This window comes from Halichoerus grypus, chromosome 6 (assembly GCF_964656455.1).
Source record: "Halichoerus grypus chromosome 6, mHalGry1.hap1.1, whole genome shotgun sequence".
Taxonomy (NCBI): domain Eukaryota; kingdom Metazoa; phylum Chordata; class Mammalia; order Carnivora; family Phocidae; genus Halichoerus; species Halichoerus grypus.
The window spans coordinates 165,131,631-165,153,823 of NC_135717.1; the positions used below are offsets into that span (position 1 = coordinate 165,131,631).

Here is a 22,193-nt window from a genome sequence, read left to right on the forward strand (position 1 = left end):
AAAGCCCCCCAATGGTTTGTCATCTCACTAAGTAAAAGTCAGAGTCTTACAATGGCCCACCAGACCCTGTGTGTTCTGTCTCCTCCTGTCCTTACTTCTGGGTCCTCCCTGCTTCTCCATTCTTCCCCAGCTCACTCTGCTCCAGCCATCGCATTCTTGCTAATCATCTATCCCACCAGGGATTCTCCTGCCTTAGGGCCTTTGCATCAGCTGTTTTGTTCTACCTGACTACTCTTTCCCAGATACCCACAATGTCTCACTCTTACTGTCTTTAAGTCTCTGATCTTATCAGTGAGGTTTTCCTTGGCCACGTGTTAACATTGCAAATCCCCCCTCCCCGCATCTTAAAGAAGTCCTTTTCTCCTTGCCATGAGGAAGAAACAGACCTCGCTAGGAAATAACACATTTTCCCCACAGGACACAGAAAGCCTTTGAACAGCCCTGAACAGCATAGAAACAGGAGAGGCTTTAGAAATCCTTGCAACCAGTTCTTCCATTTAGCAGATGAAGAAGGGAAGGCTCGGAGAGGGAAAGTGCCTTGCTCAGGAATGCGAAGCTATGTAGAGATGGGTCTGGGAAGAGAATCCAAGTTCATTTATTTATTCATTCATTTAGCAAACATCTGTTTAGGACCCTCTACATGTTAGGGTCTTGAGCTCCCCTGGTGAATAAAACCAGTTTCAGTTCTTCCTACCTCTAGCGCCTCCAGCCTTCTCAGAGAGGGGGTCACTGGACAAATCACTACATAAACAACTGCGAGATTCAGCTGCAGCAGGTGTTACGAAGGAGGTCCTGGTGCTATGACAGTGTAGTTTGAGGTGTTGACTTGGACGGAGAGATCATCACACGCTCTTCAGCTAGAGCTGATGGTGGGAGAATAACTGACAGCCGCTGGATGAAGGAGCAAAGGGCATTTCAGGCAGCGGGGTAGACGGGGTATGAGATGGGTTAGAAATGGAGGTAGAGGTTAGAGTCTGTGGCTCCCTATAAGCTATGAGAAGAAATTGTATCCTCATCCTAAGAAATGCTGAAAGGTTTATCTGATTCCTATTTCCATTCCTTACCTTTAAGTACACTGACAAATAATGTTAAGGATAAGTAATAGAGGAGGCAGATTCGATTTCTATTTATATCCATCTAAAGGGCGAAAAAATAACTTGGAAAAACATTCCTTCAGGTCCTTGTCACATCATACTTTCCTAGCCACCTGGGCAGTCGAATGCCTTCTATTTCTCTGCAAGACTGATTTGTGTATGCACTGCACAAACACACACACACACACACACACACACACACTTTACATGTACTTCTTCATTTTAGCAAGCAATGTTCTTGACATTCCTGATACAGGAATAACAGAGCTTATTCTGATTAATCTCATTTAATTCCAATTAGTTTATCCACTTGGGTCATTTGGTCTGTGATTACTTGCTGTCAGGGTGCTGAAAATAATGCCCATCCTGATTTCTCCGAATGGTGGTAATTCAATGGAGAGGTCTCTCCTGGTGTGAGAGTTCACTCTCTGGTTCCAGAACATAGAGAAGACCCCATTATTAACCACCATGGAAGGTTTGTGATGTCTCTTTGCCTGGTTGAGTGTTGCTTTTCTGCAAGCAGTGTGTGTTTCTGACATCTGGGGCCTTGCCAACCATGGAGAGACTGCCCCTCCCATGGCTGGCCTTCCATATGCACATCGACCAACACCCCTACCACCTCCTTCATCTGGCTCTTATACTTTGGGCCACTCCCCTGCTCTAGTCACCAGAGGGCTGGGTACCAGACACCTCCAGACAGCCCTAACCCCAGAGCCCACTGAAGTTATTCAAACTAGCCAATCCTAAGCCCGCTTCCCCCCAGTTCCCGCCCTGGAAACCACAATAACGGCTCTTACCAACGTTTTTCTCCACCACCTCTGCCTCTCACTGATCCTGGTGTCTCCCCACGAGGCCCTGCATGATGTGGCATGCCCCCTCCTCTTGGGAACTGCGAGTAACCAACTACCTTGTCAATAACAGTCACCTCCTGATCTGTTGGCCTCATCATATCTGAATAAAAATAAAGCCTACCTTTTCAGACTCTTCCTTAGACCCTCTTCTTTTATTCCCTTCTGAGGAGTCCCATGTGAAATCCCTCTGCGACCCCCTCCCCCCCGCCCTATGTGCTAGCAGAAAGGCATGGATTTCAGAGCCTGGCAGATCTGAGCCCTTAGTCCTGCTGACCCGGGTACCAGGTGCAAGACTGTGGGCCTTTTGCTTCACCTCCTTGACCCTCACTCCCCCGCGCACAGAACTGAGGACCACAGCTGCCTGAGGCTTAAATGAGATCATGCAGGCAGGCATCTAGCACCTAGGACACCGGGGCTGCTGAGCGCATGCTGGCTCCCCCCTCCCTCCTTTGCTGTCTGTTTTCTGCCTGCCAGTTTTACTGTTCAGTCAACCGGTAGTCTTGAAGAAAATCCCTGATTTATTGTAAGCTTTTCAACCTTTGCTTCCTTTATCTGTTAACCTCCAGCCAACCAGAGCCTTTTATTTTCCCCTCCATGAGCCCCCAGCAGACCCTGACAGGTTCTGAGAAGGGGGTTTTGGATGAGCTGCGTGGACCCCGCGCTCTCTCCCGCCGCTTTCTCACCGAGCCTGTCAACAGAGGGCTCCCGTGAGCACAGAACTGGGAGTCCGGCCTGAGCTGACAGGGCTTCTCCTGCGTGCCTGGGGGCACATCGCTTAACCGCTCCAAGCTTTGACGTCCTCATTTGTAAAATCAGAATAAAAATGCACATGTTGCCTCTATCTTAGGACTGTTTTGTAAAGCAGACGGAACACCTTGGACGAGGAGGGTAACGTGAGAAGTGATCTAACACTAGCGAGAACTATTGTGAAAAACACGAGAGGCAGTCAGGATGACCCTCCATTTTGCCTCTTCTGTGTATCTTGACCTCCCCTCTCACCTTCCTGGTATAGGAACTATATCCTCCGCCCCCACCATCCAGGCCTCCCACCGCCCATCACCAACCCTCTGGGGGCTGGGAGTCCAGCTTGAAAGACCTTCCTTTCTCCCTTATCCCAAGGATCCTACAGGGAACGTCTATGAAAGGGGCAGGAAAAACCACAGGAAGATAAAGGATCCACTTTGTGTGTGTGCGTCCCAGGTGCTGTCCCGTGTAAACCTCTTAGCCCTGGAAAGTGGGGATCCTCAGTGTCATCACCTTACAAATGAAGAAATGGAGACACAGAGACCTGCAGTGACTAGCTGGGAAGCGGCCCCTCCTGAATTCAAAATGAGGATTTTTTTGAGTCTGGGCTCTTGACTACTAGGATATCTTGCTCCCCAGGCACAACACGAGGTGCCAGGGACATCGTTTCTTTCTAAAGGACCACATTATAAAGATGATACCCCCAGCCAATCACAGGAAGGAAGCACCTCTCCTGGAATCAGGGCTGTTCCTAGTGTTCACTTCTGTTGCCCTGCCTGACTCTGGTGGTTTTTGTGTGTTCATCTTCTGCACTAAACAGTGAGCCTCTTCTCTGAGTCCTTTCAGTGCCCGCGGGGCTGAAGATTTCTCTACTCTAGGGAGTAGACAAACATAAAAACTCTAGAGAGTAGAACACACACAAAAGTTCTCTCTGAATGCTTGCTGCGTTTAATCAAAGAAAAAGGAACCTCCCCGTCCCGCCCTCGGAAGAGAGTGAACGCAAGAGAACGAGAGAAAAATGATAACGAAGGAGCTGCCGGGGAGTAAAGCTCTCTGTCACGGAATGGAGGGATTGCTCCTTTTGGATGTCCGTGTTTTCAAGATGAGGTGTTCGTGTCCCATGCGTGTTGGTGCCACACCGTGCATGGCCCAGAGTAAGAGCGGTGTGTTCTCTGTGGCATCTGGCAGTTCACACTGAGCAAGGACCGAGCGCCCCTTTGAGGACAAAGTGCCGGTCACGGGACGCAGCTGCAGCCCTTCCTTGCAAGGAGCCCACCATCTGGGCTGGACAGCGGAGAGTGATGCGATCGCTGGGTTGTGCCAACTAGAGGGTTCCTCACACGATGTTGTAATTGATGCTCAGAGTTTTCCTTTGGATTCATGTTCTCTCGCAAGTTTCGCAATGTTTAAACATCCAGAGAACAATGGCAAGGGGGATTTTGAGGGTTCTGTCCCAGGCTCTCGGCTCTTCTTTACCTATGCTCGCTTCTGAGATGACCTGAGATGCAACCGTTGACTGAAGGCATTGGGGCCGTTTTCTTGTGTCCCCAATTCAAATTGTGATTCAAAAGTGGCTCTCTGAAGGAGGATGTGTGAAAAGGTGGTTTCTTTTACCAGAAGTAGGAAAAAGAAAAAAATGAACCAAGGCCAGGATGTAATACAAAACAAAAGAAGAAGAAAAGCCCCAACAAATCCAGAGCCAAAGGCAGACCCAGACAGACCCTCACACCTGTAGTTGATTCTAGAACTCCCGTAAGGTGTTTCTACCTCCGACGTCCTGTCAGTGTGTTGAAGAGGGAAGGAAATGAGTCTGAAATCAGAAGACTGCGTCTGTCCTGCCATGAGTTTGGGAATCAATTCGTTTTGTTTTAGCCTCAGGTTCCTCATCCCTAAAATGATTTATTCTCTCCCTAGGGTAGAGAATCAAACTGTGTGGCAACCAGAGGCCACATTGGCTGTGGCCTTTCCTCCCAGCGCTTCAAACAAATGCCCCCAAAGAGTCTCTGTTTCAGGGATGTTCATGATAACTCCCCTCTTGGCTCCCTTTTCCCACTCAAAGAAGCTGGACAGGAAAAGAAATGCATGAAGAGTTTTCGAGCAAACAGTACTTTGTATGGATGGGGTACTTTAAGTGTAAAACATATCCACTCACGTTAACACCTTCAATCTTCTCAAAAATCTTAAGAGACAGGCAGGATTTTTTCGTTTTTTCTTCACAGTTGAGTGAACCTGGGGCAGAGATGCTAGCTGGTTTCACTGTCACCTGGCTGTTAAGTGGTCTGGGCGAGACAGGAGCTCATGTGGGTCTGACCTCAAGTACAGAGCTCCCATGACCAGGCCACAACTGCCACCAGACCAGGCCATTCTAAAAAAATTTCTGGAAATTCTCCCTCCTCCTTGGCTTTTGGTTAAACCCTTTCTGGGGCACAGGGAGTGGCCGGAAGAGTCACATTGTTTTCTGTTTAAGGCCTGTAGTCCCTCATTGCTGGTGTCACCTCTGGTTCTTCTGCAATGAGGAGACACGGGCCATCCTGCCTCCCCACAGCCTGGTTCCTCTGCAGGAAGGCCTTTGGTCCTACCCATCTCTCAATGTTAAGCTCAGGTGTAACCTCCTTAGGAAGCCTAAGTGATGCCCAGCCTGGGGTGGGCGCCCCTCCATGCTCCCACAGAACTCTGCCTTTCAGTTAGGGTGATAACCAATGACTTCCTTTTCCCTGAAGGGCAGTGGGTTCACTCTGCAGAAATCCTTTTGGCCACAAACTCATAACAGAATCCACTCCCCACCTCCACCATGGCAGGCAGAATTCTAAGGAGGTCCTGATGATTTTCATCCCCTGGTGTTCATGCCCTATAGAACTCCATCTTGTCCCGAGTGTGGGCAAGACCTGGGGATGTGATGGGATATCACTCCCATGATTCCATTACCTTATAATAGGCTGTCTTAGCAGGCTGGAGGGAGAGCTTCTCCTGCTGGCTTTGAAGAAGGAAACCGGCAGATCATGGAGAGGACCACTTGGCAGGGAATGATGGGTGTCCTCTAAGTGCTGAGAGTGGTCATGGCCAACAGCCAGCAAGAAAGCAGGGCTCTTGCAGCATGATTTATAATAGTCAAGATACGGAAGCAGCCCAAGTGTCCATCGATGGATGAATAGATAAAGAAGATGTGGTATATATACACAATGGAATATTTCTCAGCCGTAAGAAAGAACGAGATCTTGCCATTTGCAACGACACGGATGGACCTAGAGGGTATTATGCCAAATGAAATCCATGAGAGAAAGACAAATACCATATGATTTCACTCATATGTAGAACTTAAAAAAACAAAACAAACCAACCAAAAAACAGACTCTTAAATACAGAGAAGTGGTGGTCGCCAGAGGGCGGGTGGGTGGGGGATGGGTGAAATAGATACAGGGGATTAAGAGCACAGTTACCATGCCGAGCACTGGGTAATGTACAGAAATGTTGAATGATTATATTGTATACCTGAAACTAATATAACAGTGTATGTTAGTTATACTTTGATTAAAAAAATAAAAAACAGGGGCGCCTGGGTGGCTCAGTCGTTAAGCGTCTGCCTTCGGCTCAGGTCATGATCCCAGGGTCCTGGGATCGAGCCTCGCATCGGGCTCCCTGCTCCGCGGGAAGCCTGCTTCTCCATCTCCCACTCCCCCTGCTTGTGTTCCCTCTCTCGCTGTGTCTCTCTCTGTCAAATAAATAAATTAAATTAAATTAAATAAATAAAAAATAAAAAACAATAAATAAAAGAAAATGGGGCTCTCAGTCTTACAAACACAAGAAACCGAATTCTTCCAACAAACAGTGAACTTGGAGGAGGAGCCTGAGCTCCAGATGAGAACCATACCATGGCTGACATCTCTGTCACAGCCTGGTGAGACCCTGATCAGAGGATCCAGCCAGCCCATAGCTGGACTCCTGAACCTTGGGAACAATGAAATAATAAAGGTGTGTTGTTTTAAGTCACCTAGTCTGTGGTGCTTTTTTACACAGCAATAGAAAAATGACACACCCCACAAAGATATACAGAGCACAATGAGGGTCTGTTATAATTGCATGCTATTTCTTCCCCCGTCAGGGAGGTGGTAGGACATAGTGGTTAAGAATGTCAACTCTAGGGCCAACCTGCCTTGGTTCAAATCCCAGCTCTGTTACTTAGTGTGTGACTTTGGGCAAACCACTTACCCTCTCTGTGCCTCAATTTGCCCCTTTGCAAGATAGGTCTAGTAATAGTACCTACCTTAGGTTACTACTTAAACTAATTTCCTATTGAATTTTCTAAATGTAAGATGCCTAGAACTGGGACTGATACATAGTAAGTACTACCCCAGCGTTTCCTAAAATCATTAGCAAATCAAAAACAAAACGAAGAACAGAATTTGTGTTCAAACACACACATGCCCAATGGCCTCATCTTATAGACATAGAAACTGAGCTCCAGAGATGTCTTGTTCAAGGTCAGAAGGATGATTTAAAATTCACAAACTACATTTAATCCTGAGGGTAAGGCTCTTGGAGTCCACAGGATAACATCATATTGTAATCCGTTCACGGGGAAATCAGGCCTCAGTCAGGGTGAAGAAAAACAAGGCAGTTTCCAGTCTCTCCCTGCTAGGCGGGCCACTTAAATCAGGTTGGCCTCCTTGTTCTTCAGGCCCATGACTGTCTTCTGTCAGGTGTGACAAAGACTCTCTCCTTGGCCAAACTCTGTACAATCTCCTCTGAGCCCTCTTTGGGACATGATCCCCTCCTGGTGTTCGGTGAGCCCAGCCCATTATAGCAAACAATCCTGCTAAGTCAGTTTAGTAAGAATCCCCCACCTTTGATAGCTGATCACTCTTGACATCTACTCAAGTTCTTCACCCCCACCTTTGACGCATAAGTCTTTGACCTGCCTTCAGCAAGAATCCTGTTAACTCGGTTTAGCAAGAATCCCGCTACCTTTGAGGTCTCCTCTTCGTGATCTCGCATCCACCAATCCCCCCCAGTCGGCTCGTCTATAAATCTCCCCTGTATTCAGAGCCGAGTCCCATTTCTCTCCCCTACTGCAATAGTTTTGACACCTGAATAAAGCCATCCTTACCATTTTAACAAGTGTCAGTCATTTTTCTTTAATAAGCATCATTTGTCTTGAGAGGCTTCCAGGAGCCCAGCCTGGAGTGAGCCCCATTCTGCCAAGCTCCCACAGCACCTTCGGCCCCTCTCCCACTACTTCCCCATATGTCACTCTTCATACACCTGTCTGCTTACGGGGTTGAGGGGGGCGGGTTCCATGAGCTCCAGGACTGTCTAATTCATCTTTGGATTATCACCACCTGGCACTGTTGCTGAACCCTAGTAACTGTTTTTTAAAAAATGAACCAATCAATCTCCTGAACAACGATTTTCTAAGGTGCGTAGTGATGCCTGCTAGACATGCTGTCAGAGCTCCACAAAGATTTGGAAAGAAGCTGAGAGTCTTAAGGGTACGAAGAGACCATCTTACGTGTGTGGACCAGCAGCCTCCGCAGCACATGGGAGTTTGTTAGAAATGCAGAATCTCGGGCTGCATGCACTGAATCAGCTTTTAATGAGATCCCACAAAGGATTCCCAAGCACATTAAAGTTGGAGAAGCACTAGTTGTAGGCCAAAGAAGAGACATACCCTGCTGATGACTAGGCTTATTCTCACTACTAAGGTCCTTTGAAAAAACAAAGATTCTATAACCTTGCGTTGGCTGAATCCCTGGGAAACAGTGCAGACGATTGGAAACATCATGAGCTTTGGAGCACATAGATCTGGGTTCCATTGTCATGGCTCTTATTTAACCTCTCTGAGCTTCTGTTTCCTTACCTTTAAAATGGAGATAGTATACTACATTATACCTTCTATTGCTGGTTAAATAAGATAATGCAAATTGTGTATTAGTCAGCAAATGTCTGTTCCGTTCCCCTCCTTCCCTGCTCTGACCGATCCTTGCTTGCATCGTTCAGAATGGTTCATGACACCCAAGCAACGGTATAAGAGGACTTAGACTCTCAGGGAGGGAGACCATGAGGTCTAGCTTTTTCTACAGTGGGTTGGGAATGCCGGAGGAGACCAGTAGACAGACTCCTGTCCACTGATTAGCCCCATGCTCATTGTCCCTGTACCCCGTACTCATTTCACTTCCTTCCCCATCAAGGATTTCATCCCACTGAGCCTCGGTTTCCCCAACTATGAAAATAATAATCCCTCTTCCCATGGGATTCCTGTAGACAACAGGAGCAAGGAATTAGCATACCAGCACATTAAATGCTGCATAAAGGTAGCTGGGATTGGTTACAGGTAGCTCTGAGCAATATTAGAATGTTCAAAGTGGACCTGTTGGAAGTCATGATTAACTAGGGGTCTTCCGTTAGTCTTTTCTGCTGGATCAGACATAGGTTTTTATATTCCAATAACTCAGAGTTGATGAAAAGCCCAAGCTCAGAGTTGCCATTGTTGAGGCATATACACCAGCCCTGCTGGACGGCAGGGTGCATCACTCATGGAGATGAGTGGGACTTTGGAATCTGAGCATGACTAGCTTGGTGCAACATGGCGACCATGGACCACCAGGAAAACAGGCATTTCTGAGTGGGGATTTTTGTTTGGAGGCCAGATTACCAAGCCAGTGTACACAAAGAAGGCTCGTTGTCTTTCCACCTCATTTCCATTGTTGGTATCAACGGGTGAGACAGTTTTCTCTCACCTACTTAGAAGACATTTCTGATCTTTTAAAGGTCTGAATATTAGATGTTGATCTTAATATTCATGTGGAAGGAAACCAAGTTGCTCAGTTCTACCTAAGTATTAAATAATCTTTGGGAAGGTTGGAAATATTAATGAACTGGTTAATGTGGGTCTATACATACTAAAGTTGGGGGGAAGGTTAGAATTCTTGCATTGTTGTTTCATCTTTGCTCCTTTAGCTCTGAGAAACTGAACTAAAAATGTCCACGTTTCTATCCACATGTAATATACATTCATCCTAACACAAAGTAGTTCAACTAATGAGTATACCGTAAAAGTTGCTATTAAACTTTCAAGTAAGTAGAAAATGATCACTTTCATTGTCTGGTGATAAGAAAACTAAGTGGGGTTAGCGATGTGTCCCCATGAAAGTACGTGCTGCCTGCCATAGGGTCCCACCTATTGGACCATCCCACCAATGCACACGCATCCACATTGATGGTGATCCTTCTGAGGACTGGTTTCTCTAACACTATCTGCCATACGATTTTATGTTACATAATATGTTATATAATAATAATGAATTTAGAAAGTCACACATACATACTTATTTTATGAATTGCCTTGTGTGTATATACCTATTTCTCATTCAAAACACTAAACTAGCAAAATGACTGTGCTTTTCAAAAATGTCATTGTCATAAAGTGCAAAGCACCAAGGAATTGTTCCTCATTAGAGACTGTTGGCAACTGTGCAATGTGTCTCAGACTGGATTGGACCTTGGAGTTGGGGGTGGGATGGCCGTGGTTCCTGTTACACAGAAATTATTAGAGCAACTGGCAAAGTTTGAAGGTAGACTGTGTATTAGAGGATCGTATTGTAGCAAAAATTTCTTGAATTTCACCACTGCATCGTGGTTATATGAGAATGTCCTTTTTTTTTTTTTTAAAGATTTTTTATTTATTTGACAGTGAGAGAGGGAACACAAGCAGGGGGAGTGGGAGGGGGAGAAGCAGGCTCCCCGCAGCAGGGAGCCCAATGCGGGGCTCGATCCTAGCACCCTGGGATCATAACCTGAGCCGAAGGCAGACGCGTAATGACTGAGCCACCCAGGCACCCCAAGAGAATGTCCTTTTTTTTTGAAAAAAAAAAAAAAACAAAAAACATGCTAACGTATTCATACTTAAAGGGGCATGATATCTACAATCCACTCTTAAAGGTTCCAGAAAAAAAAAAAAATAGATATAAAGCATAGGTGGCCAAGTGTTAACGATCAGTGAATCTAAATGGAGGGTTTACAGAACTTCATTGTATTACTCTTACAATTCTTCTGTATGTGAGTTTAAAAATAAAAATAAACTAGGGGCTTCTGGGTGGCGCCATTGGTTGAGCGTCTGACTGTTGGTTTCGGCTCAGGTCGAAGAGATTGAGCCCCACATCAGGCTCCCTGCTCAGCGTGGAGTCTGCTTGAGATTCTCTCTCTCCCTCTGCCCCTCCCGCTCATGCTCTCGCTCTGTCTCTCAAATAAATAAATGAATCTTAAAAAAAAAGTAAAATAAACTAAAATTGTTTACATGAATGTAATAAAATGAACTTTTCAGCTCTCCAGGTAACTGTACATGAAAGCTGCCTCTGCCTGGTTTGCTGCTGTATTCACAGTACCTGTCACAGAGCAGATGCTCAATGAATGTTAGTGGAATGCAGAAAGAAGTAACAGGGAGCACAATGACATTATTCTGCCCCCACAACAGCTCTTACTTTCTTACTTTAGAATCTCAGCAGCATGAAACTGTTGAACAGTTTCGCTCTAGGCAAGCCCTGTCAATCATTCCGTGACATCATCCCAGCCTCACTGGTTCCAAATCTTGGAAACACTTTCCCCAAACTGACCCCCCTTCTTTCATTCCAGAAAATACTGTCAAGATGATCTGAAGGTGTTGGAATGAACCAAAGACCAACTCTGTCAAATAGTCACAATCAGAAACCCTACACGTTTGTGATGCCCCCATTATCTTCCAGATATCACGAATCATTCCTTGACATTGGAGGGTACTGACTAAGAACAGTTTTGTTAAATGAATGAAAACAGAAACCATGGTATCTCTGACGTTAGATTCTATGGGTCTGAAACTTCTTAGAATGCACGTAGCAGATAACTGACATTTCATTATCTTTAGTGGCATTAAACTGGAAAGTAAACAGGATTGAAAAAGCAAAGGGGGAAAAAACACGTATCCCCACGAACTGCATGACCACGTGGCCACGTAAGCCTTTAGCCAAGCTGACTTCAGTGTCTTATGGGGAGATAGCAGCACAGAGTGGAAAGACATGGGTTTTTGAAGTGAGCCAGATTTTGGCTCAAATCCCAGCACCTCCATGAACAACCTGCGTGATTTTGGGCAACTCACATAATTTCTCTGAGGGCTGGTTCCATTAGCTAAAGAACAGGGATAGTAATACCTTCCTTATATTATTAGGCCACCGTGAAGACTCATAATTGCCAACTACCATAGAAGTCTTGGTTCAGTGAATGGGCGGCTCTTATTGTCTTCCCTAAGAGGGTCCAGGAACCGTGTCTGAGGGGATTTTAATCACGTTTCTTCCACTAAACACAGAGTTCCCTAAAGGCCTGGTAACCACAAATGAAGCCTTAACTCAAGGACAGTAGAGTCTTTGAAGGGAATAGAATTAAAGTAGGGTCTGTGCTTTCATGATGGGGTACAAAGAAGCTATTAGTCAACTCAGCAAATATGTGCTCTGTAAATCAGCTCAGCACATTCGAAGAGACCACTCGGAAGCAGCAAGCAGCTGAGTTCAGGTCTGGGGGAGCTTAAAACATAGTGTCTACCTGTGCCATGCAAGCCAGGAGAAGCCTACAGGGAATCAGTGACTGCTCCCTAGAGGTGATCCCAGCCAGCTAACTAGGATTATCGACTGCCAGGTCTACTTCACATGAATTTTCAGAAAGTCCATGGGCATAGCAAGATTTGGAGCATCTAGGAGAGGTTGCTGTGTGGGCTGTGTTACTGGATGGGTGTGGAAGGAGGAAGACTAGAAATCTAATACTCTTCCTATATAGGTTCAAATCCTCTGCCCGAATTTCATACATTTCTTTCTTTTTTTTTTTAAGTCATTAACTCTTCCTACTTTTATTAGCTGTGATTCTTTTATAAAGAAGAACTTTCATCAATTATTTGGTTACCCTGAGAAACAGTCTAAATAGGAAAGAAAGGATAAATGCTTCATTCTTTTCTTTTATGTATCAATTTCAGAACGAGTTGGCATTCTAATCTTCAAAGACATTAATGATGGCATAAAATTATCATTACATTCTTTCTTATCGGGGAAGGGAGCAGCATTGCAGGTTATGTGGTTTGGGATCCATCCAAGTAGGCATGGGTTTAAATTCTGGGTCTGCCATATAGTGACGATGTGAATTTTGGGAAGTTAATTTCCCAGAGCTCACTCAGTTTCCTCATCTATAAACAGTAAGTTTCATTTTGCAGTTTTGCTGCAAGGATTCAGTGAGCTAATGCATGCAACAGGCCCTTTACATAGTGGTTATTCAATGAATCTTAGCTCTCCTAGACACTGACTACTATGGGGATTAAGTGAGAGAAACCTTTCTTTCCTCCCAGCTGAAACCCAAGATCGTCTTGGCTTACTGAAGCATGAAAACACCAGGGTGACCCATTTAGTTTGCCCTGGGGCACTGAGACTAAGGAATCACCATGCATGGTACCTGCCTCTGCCCAGAGGGCTGCAGCCCCGCCTGCCCATGAACTGGGGCTGGCAGTAAGCTGATGCTCTCCCAGTGTAAGTTCTGGGAATTCATGCCGTGGGCTCCGCAGACCTCAGCCTCCCCTGGGTTGGCAGCCTCTGAGTTGAACTTGGGCATTAGCCAGCATCTGAGCTCTAACCTTCAGTGAGACCAGCTTCTTTGTGTCAGGCACCTGTCTTTGGGGAAGTAAGATTTTCTCCTGTTGGTATGGAGAGTCAGTTTCTGGCTTTAATAAATTCAGTGTAGGGGCACCTGGGTGGCTCAGTTGGTGAAGCGTCTGCCTTCAGCTCAGGTCATGATCCCAGGGTTCTGGGATTGAGTCCCACACCAAGCTCCCTGCTCAGTGGGGAGTCTGCTTCTCTCCCTCTCCCTGCTTGTGCTCTTGCTCTCTCTCTGGCAAATAAATAAATAAATAAAATCTAAAAAAATAAAAATAAAATAAATTCAGGGTACATGAAGCTACATTGTCCTCCAATGTATACCTGTTGTCTCAAAGTACTTAGCACCTACTCTTACTCTCAGATGTGACCCAGTCTGTATGGTAAGTTATATGGTCAAGACTCTACCCATAGAAAGGCAAGTGAAAGCAAGGTGGCTGGGCAGGATTCAGGGGCTGTAAAACATGTAAAAAATAAAAGGCTTAAGGGATTAAAAATTGATTTTTAACATCAAGGAACCAGTACTACCAGTACATTTCCACTTGGCTCAAGTAGCTGGTAGTGACTGATTAAAAGTTCCATCTATTAACAATGGTCTTCTCTAGAAAAGATGGTTTTTGAGTGAGAGAGAGTGTGTATGTGTACACAGGGAAGAGAAAAAGGCATCGGCATGCTGGTAAATGTTTAACAACAGCTTTTGGGGTGGTGAGGGTGCCCTGATTTGTGGTTTTCTGATTGCCGTGGCGTAAATACTTCCATCATGGCCAATTTCAACGTACAAATGTGAAGCTCAGAACACAAGAGTAGGAAAGAGATGCACACGGTAAGTCCCGTGCGTTGGTGGGAGCCGGCTCTCACACACCCATGGAGAAAGGGACTTTAACGCATACTCTGAATACTTTTGTGATGTTTTACTTTTTACAGTATTCGTGTATTAATTTTGTGATGTACATGCCACATATATGCTATATATATATGTATATATATATATATATATATATATACACGCATACATGTACACACACACAAATTTATCTGCATCTGTGTGAGGATTAGTCCAAATAATTGTTTTCCTAAATTTTTTTTAAAAATACATCTAAGTGAAATCTCCACTTGAGCACATAACACGTGGGAGGGGCTCAGAAGTCAGAGTGCTGTGGGGTGTCACGTGACCACCAGGACGGGCTGGGGGCTCGCTTTGCTAGTGATTACCACGATTTAGCTTGCTAGCATCTGGGATAGAGAACGTCTAGCTTCCGTGCTGAGACCAAAGCTGGACAGAGACTCTGAAGATGCTTTGAGGGTGAGAGCATAAAGCGAGATCTAACCTCAGAAGGGGAGGAGGGGAGCCTGGGTGGCTCAGTTGGTTAAGCAACTGCCTTCGGCTCAGGTCATGATCCTGGAGTCCCTGGATCGAGTCCCGCATCGGGCTCCCTGCTCAGCGAGGAGCCTGCTTCTCCCTCTGACCCTCCCCCCTCTCATGTACTCTCTCTCATTCTCGCTCTCTCAAATAAATAAATCTTTAAAAAAAAAAAAAAGAAGGGGAGGAAAGAAGGGTAAGGTTCAAAGGATGAGAAAAACAAAACAGGAGAACAGAAAAGTGTAAGGTTCCCGTTTATGGATCTTGCTCTCTACACTGGCGTGTGTCTCGGCAGCTTCTTACAGTAGTGGGAGGGAGCAGAGAAGGAACAGTCCGGACTTTCGTTTATTGAATGCAGCGTTCGCTGGTCACATTGCAACTCAATACAAACAGCCCCACCGAGAGTAGGGCGTGGACTCTTGTTCTCATCAATGTAAACACAACATTAATATTGAAGACTCAAGAAAATGGGTAAAAAGTCCAGTGTCTCCTCAATCCATGTAATGGTAAAGGTGCTTGCCTACCCTCTGCACAGGTCCCAGAGGGAGCCCGAGGCCGTGACCTCGTCCCAGCCGCAGGGAAGCGGCACGGACACAGAGGAACCCAACACGTTCTTCTTGATGGTCTCCAGACGGACACGTGGATCTTCAGACTGTGTGAACTACAAGCTTGTGTGAACTACTGCAGTTCTTCTAAAGGCCTGAGAGGTCCGTACCTTCCGTGTGCACCGGAACAGTCCCTTCTGAGCCCTCTCCCCATGAACCAGTCACGGCCAATAGCAAATGTGACGGTCTTCGTATTTCTACCGTCTCCGTCTTAGCCCCTGGAGTCTGGAGAGTAGGGGAGTCAAGGTCATGGGGTCCTCAGGGATAATCCTGAAGAAGGCTGCCCATGTTTAAATATTGGCTGAAGACTCTCGTACTCCTTGCTGGGCCACTGATGGCAGGGGCATGCTGGATGGGGCAGCCGATTCTCCTTCAGAGCCTTAACGATCAGGTTTTCTATTTTGGATTCCCAGACCAAAAACAAACAAACAAACAAAATCCCCCCAAACAAAAACAAATCAAAGCAAAACAAGAGTGTCCTTGAGAATAAGGAACCAACCGACCCCCACCTCCAGGTCCCACCTGGTATAATATCCCCATTGGGTTTTTCCAAATGGTTGGTTCAGATCATTGGTTTGCCTCCCACCTTGGATACACAGCTAGATTGCAGGACAAAAAAAGAAAGTTTCCTCTGAATGAAGAGACAGTTTTGCTTTTATTTCCTGGGATGGCTAACCCCCAGCACCCTGACTTCCCTTTCTTAAAAAGCAATGAGAACATCCTAAAGACCTGCTTGGTTTTGCGGCTTTGTGGTCGGATAACCCCTTTGCTCCCTCTGACTCCTCTGTGTCCCGTCCTTGAAGAGACTGTGTCGACGAGCTGTTCTTCCACATTCTGGGAGAGCCAGATTGTGGAGCAGAGAGGCGCTGGCCGGATCCTTGTCCCAGATCTCTGTAGTGTGGGCGGCTTTGTTGGGCCAAAGAGACAAGTAAAAACAAACCAAAAAAGCATTGCTCAATTTTGAGTTTGAAGGCTGGACCCCAAACGGCGAGTGGCATTCCCCCTGCAGAACAGGTCTCTCTCCCTAGTGGTGAGCTTCCTGGTGTTAGCTGTTGTTCTCAGCCGTGAGATACTTGAGGGCGGCAAAGCCGTAGCGGCGGGACATGTCCTGCTGAAATTCCTCCTTCAGGGTTTTGAGACAGATGCGGTATTGCTTGTTGGACCGGAACTTGGTGATGTCGAAGCTGGGGGCATGAGGCATGTGGATCATGTAGGCATTGGGCAGCACGATGAATTCATATTCCTGGAAGACAAGAGCAGCGTGAGCACTTGCAAGGACCCCCGGGAATGTATGACCGATGCCCAAGCGCATGACCAAATGACCAAGTGAATGAATGAAGAGGGGAATGACATCAGCAAGGAGGGGGGAAATGGAAAGAGAGCCATGTTGGAGAGGGACAGTGCAGGGCTGTTTCCATGACTCCGGACAAATTACTGGGATTCTCTATGCCTTAGTTTTCTTATCTATAGAGTAAACACAGTAACACCTACCTTGAAAGATGACCAATCAGGGATGGATAGTGCTGGGCAGAGCTCATGGCCTGTGAAAGGTTCTTGGTAAATGTGAGCATGTGCCCATATGGTTGCTCTAGAATGACACAAGCCATCAGAGATGCTCTTGCTCAATGAAATGATGTCTGTTTCTGTGATTTCTCATAGGGCTTGATGAGATTTAACAGCCTCAACAGATTAGTACACAAGAGGGGATAAAAAAAGAATCAAAAAAAAAAAAAAATAGATCCCACTGGATGGAAGCTCATTAAGAACAAACCCTAAGAGACTTAATCATAGGAAACAAACTGAGGGCTGCTGGAGGGAAGGGGGGTGGGGGGATGGGATAACTGGGTGATGGACATTAAGGAGAGCATGTGATGTAATGAACACTGGGTGTTATATAAGACTGATGAATCCCTGGCCTCTACCTCTGAAACCAATAATACATTATATGTTAATTAATTGAATTTAAATTTTAAAAATATTTTAAAAAAGAATTACTAGTGGGTGTTCTTGAACAAAATAAAAACTAATGCAAAAAAAAAAAAGAACAAAGCTCTTGTCTACTCATCCTTATTATAAGTCACACTGCCATACAGTAGCCTCCACTTGGCAGAATACAGATAGAAACTCAGACCAAAAATAAAATGCCTCCAAATAGCCAAAATAGGTGACACAAATTTAGGGCACGGAACTCCAAGGAGAACCCAGCACACCTTCACTCGGACCCCGTGTTGTCTGATTTTGGACATAATGTCTGATAAGCTTTGGTTATCTAGTTCCCCAGCCCAGAGCAGATCAGAAGAAACTCTGAAAGGGAAAATCAGAATGGGGAAAGGTAGCTGTTACGGATGGAGGAACACTGACGCAGCAAGAAAGGACAGTTGATGGGGAGGAGGAATACAAATAATCCGGAGAAGAAAATGCAAGAGCCCCCAGAGCTTAGCTGTTTGGGACTTTCCTGTGAGGACAAAGAACCTGACCAATCCCACTAGCCCTCTGGGTGTGGCCATTACCTGTCAGGTATGTACTCATTATTTCCGGAAATCACCGGAAAGGGTAAAGTTATATCTGGTTGTGTTACCGGCAAAGAAAGAAAAATAACCAAGAAATTTGCAAGAGTTCTGTCAAAATTGCCTAAAATATACAAAGCCCGCATCTCAGGGCTGGAAAAATTAACTTTATTTGAACCAGTTCACCTCACCACACTGCTGGACACAAGCATATGACATTTCTTTTCCTTCAAGCAGAAGCTGGGGCAGACTGAACACTTTGGTCTGCGAGCAGCAGTGTACTACCTCCAGGTATCATTAAAAAAATGGACATTAAAGGTCATGCTTCTATTGTTAAATATGGACACTATTCTACAACCTTCCAACTACACCAGTGGTTTGCAACCCTAGATGCTTACTAAAATCATGTGGGACTGGGTTCCTGGGTGGCTCAGTCAGTTAAGCATCTGCCTTTGGCTCAGATCATGATCCTGGGGTCCTGGGATCGAGTCCTGCATAGGGCTCCTTGCTCAGCAGGGAGTCTGCTTCTCTCTCTGCCCTTCACTCCCGCTCATGCTCTCTCTCTCAAAAATAAATAAATAAAATCTTAAAAAAAAAAAAAATCACTCAGGACTGCTCTCAAACACACTGGAACTGTTGGAAAGTTCTCCAGGTGATTCTCAGGGCAGCCAGCACTGAGCATCCTACCTTCCTTTTTTTTTTTTGAATTTGAAGTGCTCCTGTTGAGAAATATTTATGCTGTGCTCCATGAGAAGCCTTGGAGAATAGCACACAAACGGAAAAAAGGTGGGGCTGAGAGGCCCAGGCATCCTTCTCCTAACTTACCCAGAGTAGCTTAGCTTTGCTTTTGTTTATTTAACGCTGGGGTTGATGAACTCAGCATGTCTGGCTCGCTGCATTGTTTTTATAAATAAAGTTTTATTGGAACACAGCCACACCCACGTTTAGATACTGTCTATAGGTGAACTACAACAGCAGAGTTGAGTAGTTGAAAAGGAGACCTGTCAGCCCCACGGAGCTCCCAAATCTACTATCCGGTCCTTGGCAGAAAAAGCTTGCAGACGCCTGTTGTAACCTGTTAGAATTCTGCTGATTTCTTTTGAAGTAGGTGTTTAGTAAATATTAGTTGAATGACTGAAAGTGTTTCACAACGAAATACAGCCTGAAAATCATCACTTTTAGTTACAGGGTAGGATAATGAGCTGCATCTCAGCCACATGCCTTCTTGCGTCCCTTATATGGAACTTGGAGAATGCGGTGTGCCAGTTATATGGCTCAAAGGCCAAGTGATGATGTTTTGTCCTCATCATTAAATTGGGTGAGGGTGGGGAGTGAAATGTTTTGTCATAGGACACTCACACTTGCCTGGGTCCTGGCTGGGAATCCAACTCTCACCCAAAGGTGTAGAGAAGGAGGAATGGTTTGGGAATCAGTGGCCATGAGAATTAGCATTGCCACGTTCTCACTTCCGGTCCCTGATCATGTCTCATTCCCTCTCAGGGCTCTGTTTTCTGACCTCCAAGGTCCCCTTTCAGCCCTGAAGCCGACGCTTTCTCCCCCCATGGCGCCAACTACACAACACCTCACCATCTCACCTGTGCATCCAATTCCATGATATGAGCCACCTTGTTCCAGCCAAAGCCCACAAACCTCCGGTCGTACTCAGGGCAGTCCCTTCTCACGACAACGTACGGCTCGAAATCGGCCTCCCACTCAACACGGTAAGGCGTGGTGGCAGTCCGCCACTTGGCAAAGTTTGTGGGAGCGTGGCCTTTTGTCCAGACGTGGTACCTAGGTCACATGGAGAAAAGCCGTTGGGTGAAAGGAAGCTGAGCTTCCCCAACACTTCTGGTTCAGGGGAAGAAAAGGTGTACATGGATACAGTCCTTGTTGTGGGTTGCACCATGTCCCCCCAAAAGATAGGTTCAAGTCCTAATCCCCAGTATGTGTGGATGTGACCGATTTGGAAAGAGGGTCTTTGCAGATGTATCAAGATGAGGTCATGGTGGATTAGGGTGGGCTCTAATCCAACCACTGGTGTCTTTCTAAGAAGGAAATGTGGATACTGAGACACACACTGGGAGGATGCCATGGGAAGGTGGAGGCAGAGATTGAAGTGATGTACCCACGAGCCAAGGAACGCCAAGGATGGTCAGCCTCCACCAGAAGCTGGAGAGAGGCAAGGAAGGATTCTTCCCTAGAGCCTTCAGAGGAAGAATGAACCTGCCAACACCTTGATTTTGGATTTCTGGCTTCCGCAACTATGAGAGAATAAAGTTCCATTGTGTTGAGCTACCCAGTTTGTAGTATTTTGTTACGGCAGTCCTAGGAAACTAATCCAGTCCGTTATCTACATCCTTCATTAATGAGGAGACTCTCACAATGAAAGGGTAAGTGAACTCCTGGAGGGCTCTGTATCATTTACATGGACCTAACTGTAGGTCAGTCTGTGCTGGTTATTCCGACCAGAGAACACGGTGACCTAGCCCTTGTACCGTGTCCTCCCCCGTGAGGCAGGACCCGTGGCTGCACCACTCCCATGATTATGTCACATCATCTGGCAAAAGGGATCCCTGTAGATGTAACTAAGGTTACTAATCAGTTGACTTTGGGTTAGATAAAGGGGAATTACTGGGGGTGGGGGGAGGGTGGCCCTGGCTGAATCATGAGAACTTTTAGATCTGGGTTTGGAAGAGAGCCACGTGTGAGCTACCTGTGGGAGCCTCATGGCAAGAAGCCAGCAGGGAAATGGTGACCATAGTCCTCCACGTGCAAGGAAAGGACGTCAGGGAGCCTAGAGGAGTGCGGCACACTCTGGAGGGGAACTGGAGCCTTGCCCCCACCTTGATTTCAGCCCAGGGAGGCCCTGAGTGAGAATCCAGCCATCCCATGCCCAGATCTCTGACCCTTGGGGACCGTGAGATAATAAATTTGTCTTGTTTAAAGCTTCTAAATTTGTGGCAATTCGTTATATAGCAATAGAAAATGAATACAACCATACAACAATAATCATAATAAGCTAACATTTATTAAGCACTTACTATATACTGGGTATATTGTAAATATCTTATCTATAGCTTTAAATTCTTATAACTTATTCAATATCAAGTTACAAATAATAAGAATGGAGCTGGGATTCAAACCCAGACAGCCTGACTCAAAAGCCAGGATCCTGGACCACTATGCTGGGTGATCTCTCTTCGGCGTCCCCGTCACCCACACTCTCTGGCCTCTACAGAGCAGAGAGTCAGTGATCGGGCACTAAGTTGAATAGATTAATGAACAAGTAATCTCAAAACCTGACGGGTACCTATGAGAGAGGGCAGGTAGTGGGACAGGAATCTGCCTCTGGAAGCTACAAAGAGGTGGCAGGAGCCTGGGAGCCTCGTGAAACAGCAGACCTGGCCCAAGAGCAAGGGTGCCACCTTGCTCTTAGGGAAAAAGAACATTGTAGAAAAAGATAATATGAAAGGTGGGACCCCAACAACTTAGGGAGCTTCAGGGAGAAAGGAGCTCACGGTCCGGGGTTCCACCTCCACTCAGGGAGGCTCTAAAGCACGTGAGGGTTGAGTGAGAGCCGGCGGTCAGTGTGGCAGGTGGCGCTCTTCTCGTAGGGGACGCGGCCACTTGCTCACTCTGCACCCTCACCCCGCACCCCCCCTCCCCGAGGCTGGACCTCCCTGGGACCCTCGTGAACCGCCCAGTGAGGCTGAATGGGCACTGGCCAATGGCCAGGCTGGCCGAGGGCAGGGACCTGAATCCCCAGCTCCACGGATTCAGCAAGTGCCACCAAAACCACGGTCACACGATCCGAAGGAACACAAGAGGCTGAGTAACACCGAGGGCATGGAGTGTGAGAAGGAGGGATACTGCAAGATGTCAGGATTAAGCCAAGAAGCAGGCCGGGAAGTTGATTTTCCATTTGTGAACTAGCTCGACAGGTGGTCCCGACACCTGCCGCTTGCACAGAGCGGCCCAGCACCACCGGCGGCCGGGCACACACACTGGCTCAAGCTCGGCACAGCGGGGCCGCCGAACCGGGGTTCGAAACCCGCCTCCGTCGCTTAGGAGCGGAGGCCCTCGGTCAGCAGAGCATTTAAACTAGCCTTTACTTCCGTCTTGTGTCCCCTGGGGAAAAGAGCACCTATCTTGTCGAATGGCTGGGGAACTTAAATGAGGAAATGTTTATAACGCGCTTGGCACAGTGCTGGCATACAGTAGGCGCTCAATAATGCTCCTTCCCTAAGAGGCAGTTTGACAAGGTGGCTAAAAACAATGGCTCCGGAGCCAGCCTGTCTGGGTTGGAATTCTGTCACTCAGCAGGTGTAGACAATGTACCTAATTCCTCTGTTCCTTCGTTTCCTTCTCTAGGTAAAA

The 22,193-nt window shown here is 46.4% G+C and overlaps 1 protein-coding gene and 1 long non-coding RNA gene across 5 annotated transcripts in view; one reads left to right on the forward strand and one right to left on the reverse strand.

Annotated features, from left to right (window-relative positions):
• Positions 1–19,993, forward strand: part of LOC118536575 (uncharacterized) — a 119,870-nt gene extending 99,877 nt beyond the window's left edge. The window contains exon 4 of the long non-coding RNA XR_013449334.1: positions 19,867–19,993. This is a non-coding gene — a long non-coding RNA (uncharacterized LOC118536575). The remainder of the gene's footprint in view (positions 1–19,866) is intronic.
• The window catches only part of LARGE1 (LARGE xylosyl- and glucuronyltransferase 1), a 522,085-nt gene continuing 514,923 nt past the window's right edge, over positions 15,032–22,193 (reverse strand). For 3 of the 4 annotated variants that reach the window (XM_036093490.2, XM_036093487.2, XM_036093489.2), the window contains exons 14-15: positions 19,412–19,607; positions 15,032–16,552 (exon numbers count right to left, since the gene is read on the reverse strand). In XM_036093490.2, coding sequence (XP_035949383.1) covers positions 16,355–16,552; positions 19,412–19,607 — 394 coding nt within the window. In that variant the 3' untranslated portion in view covers positions 15,032–16,354. The remainder of the gene's footprint in view (positions 16,553–19,411; positions 19,608–22,193) is intronic. The other variant, XM_078076520.1, reaches the window with a different exon arrangement.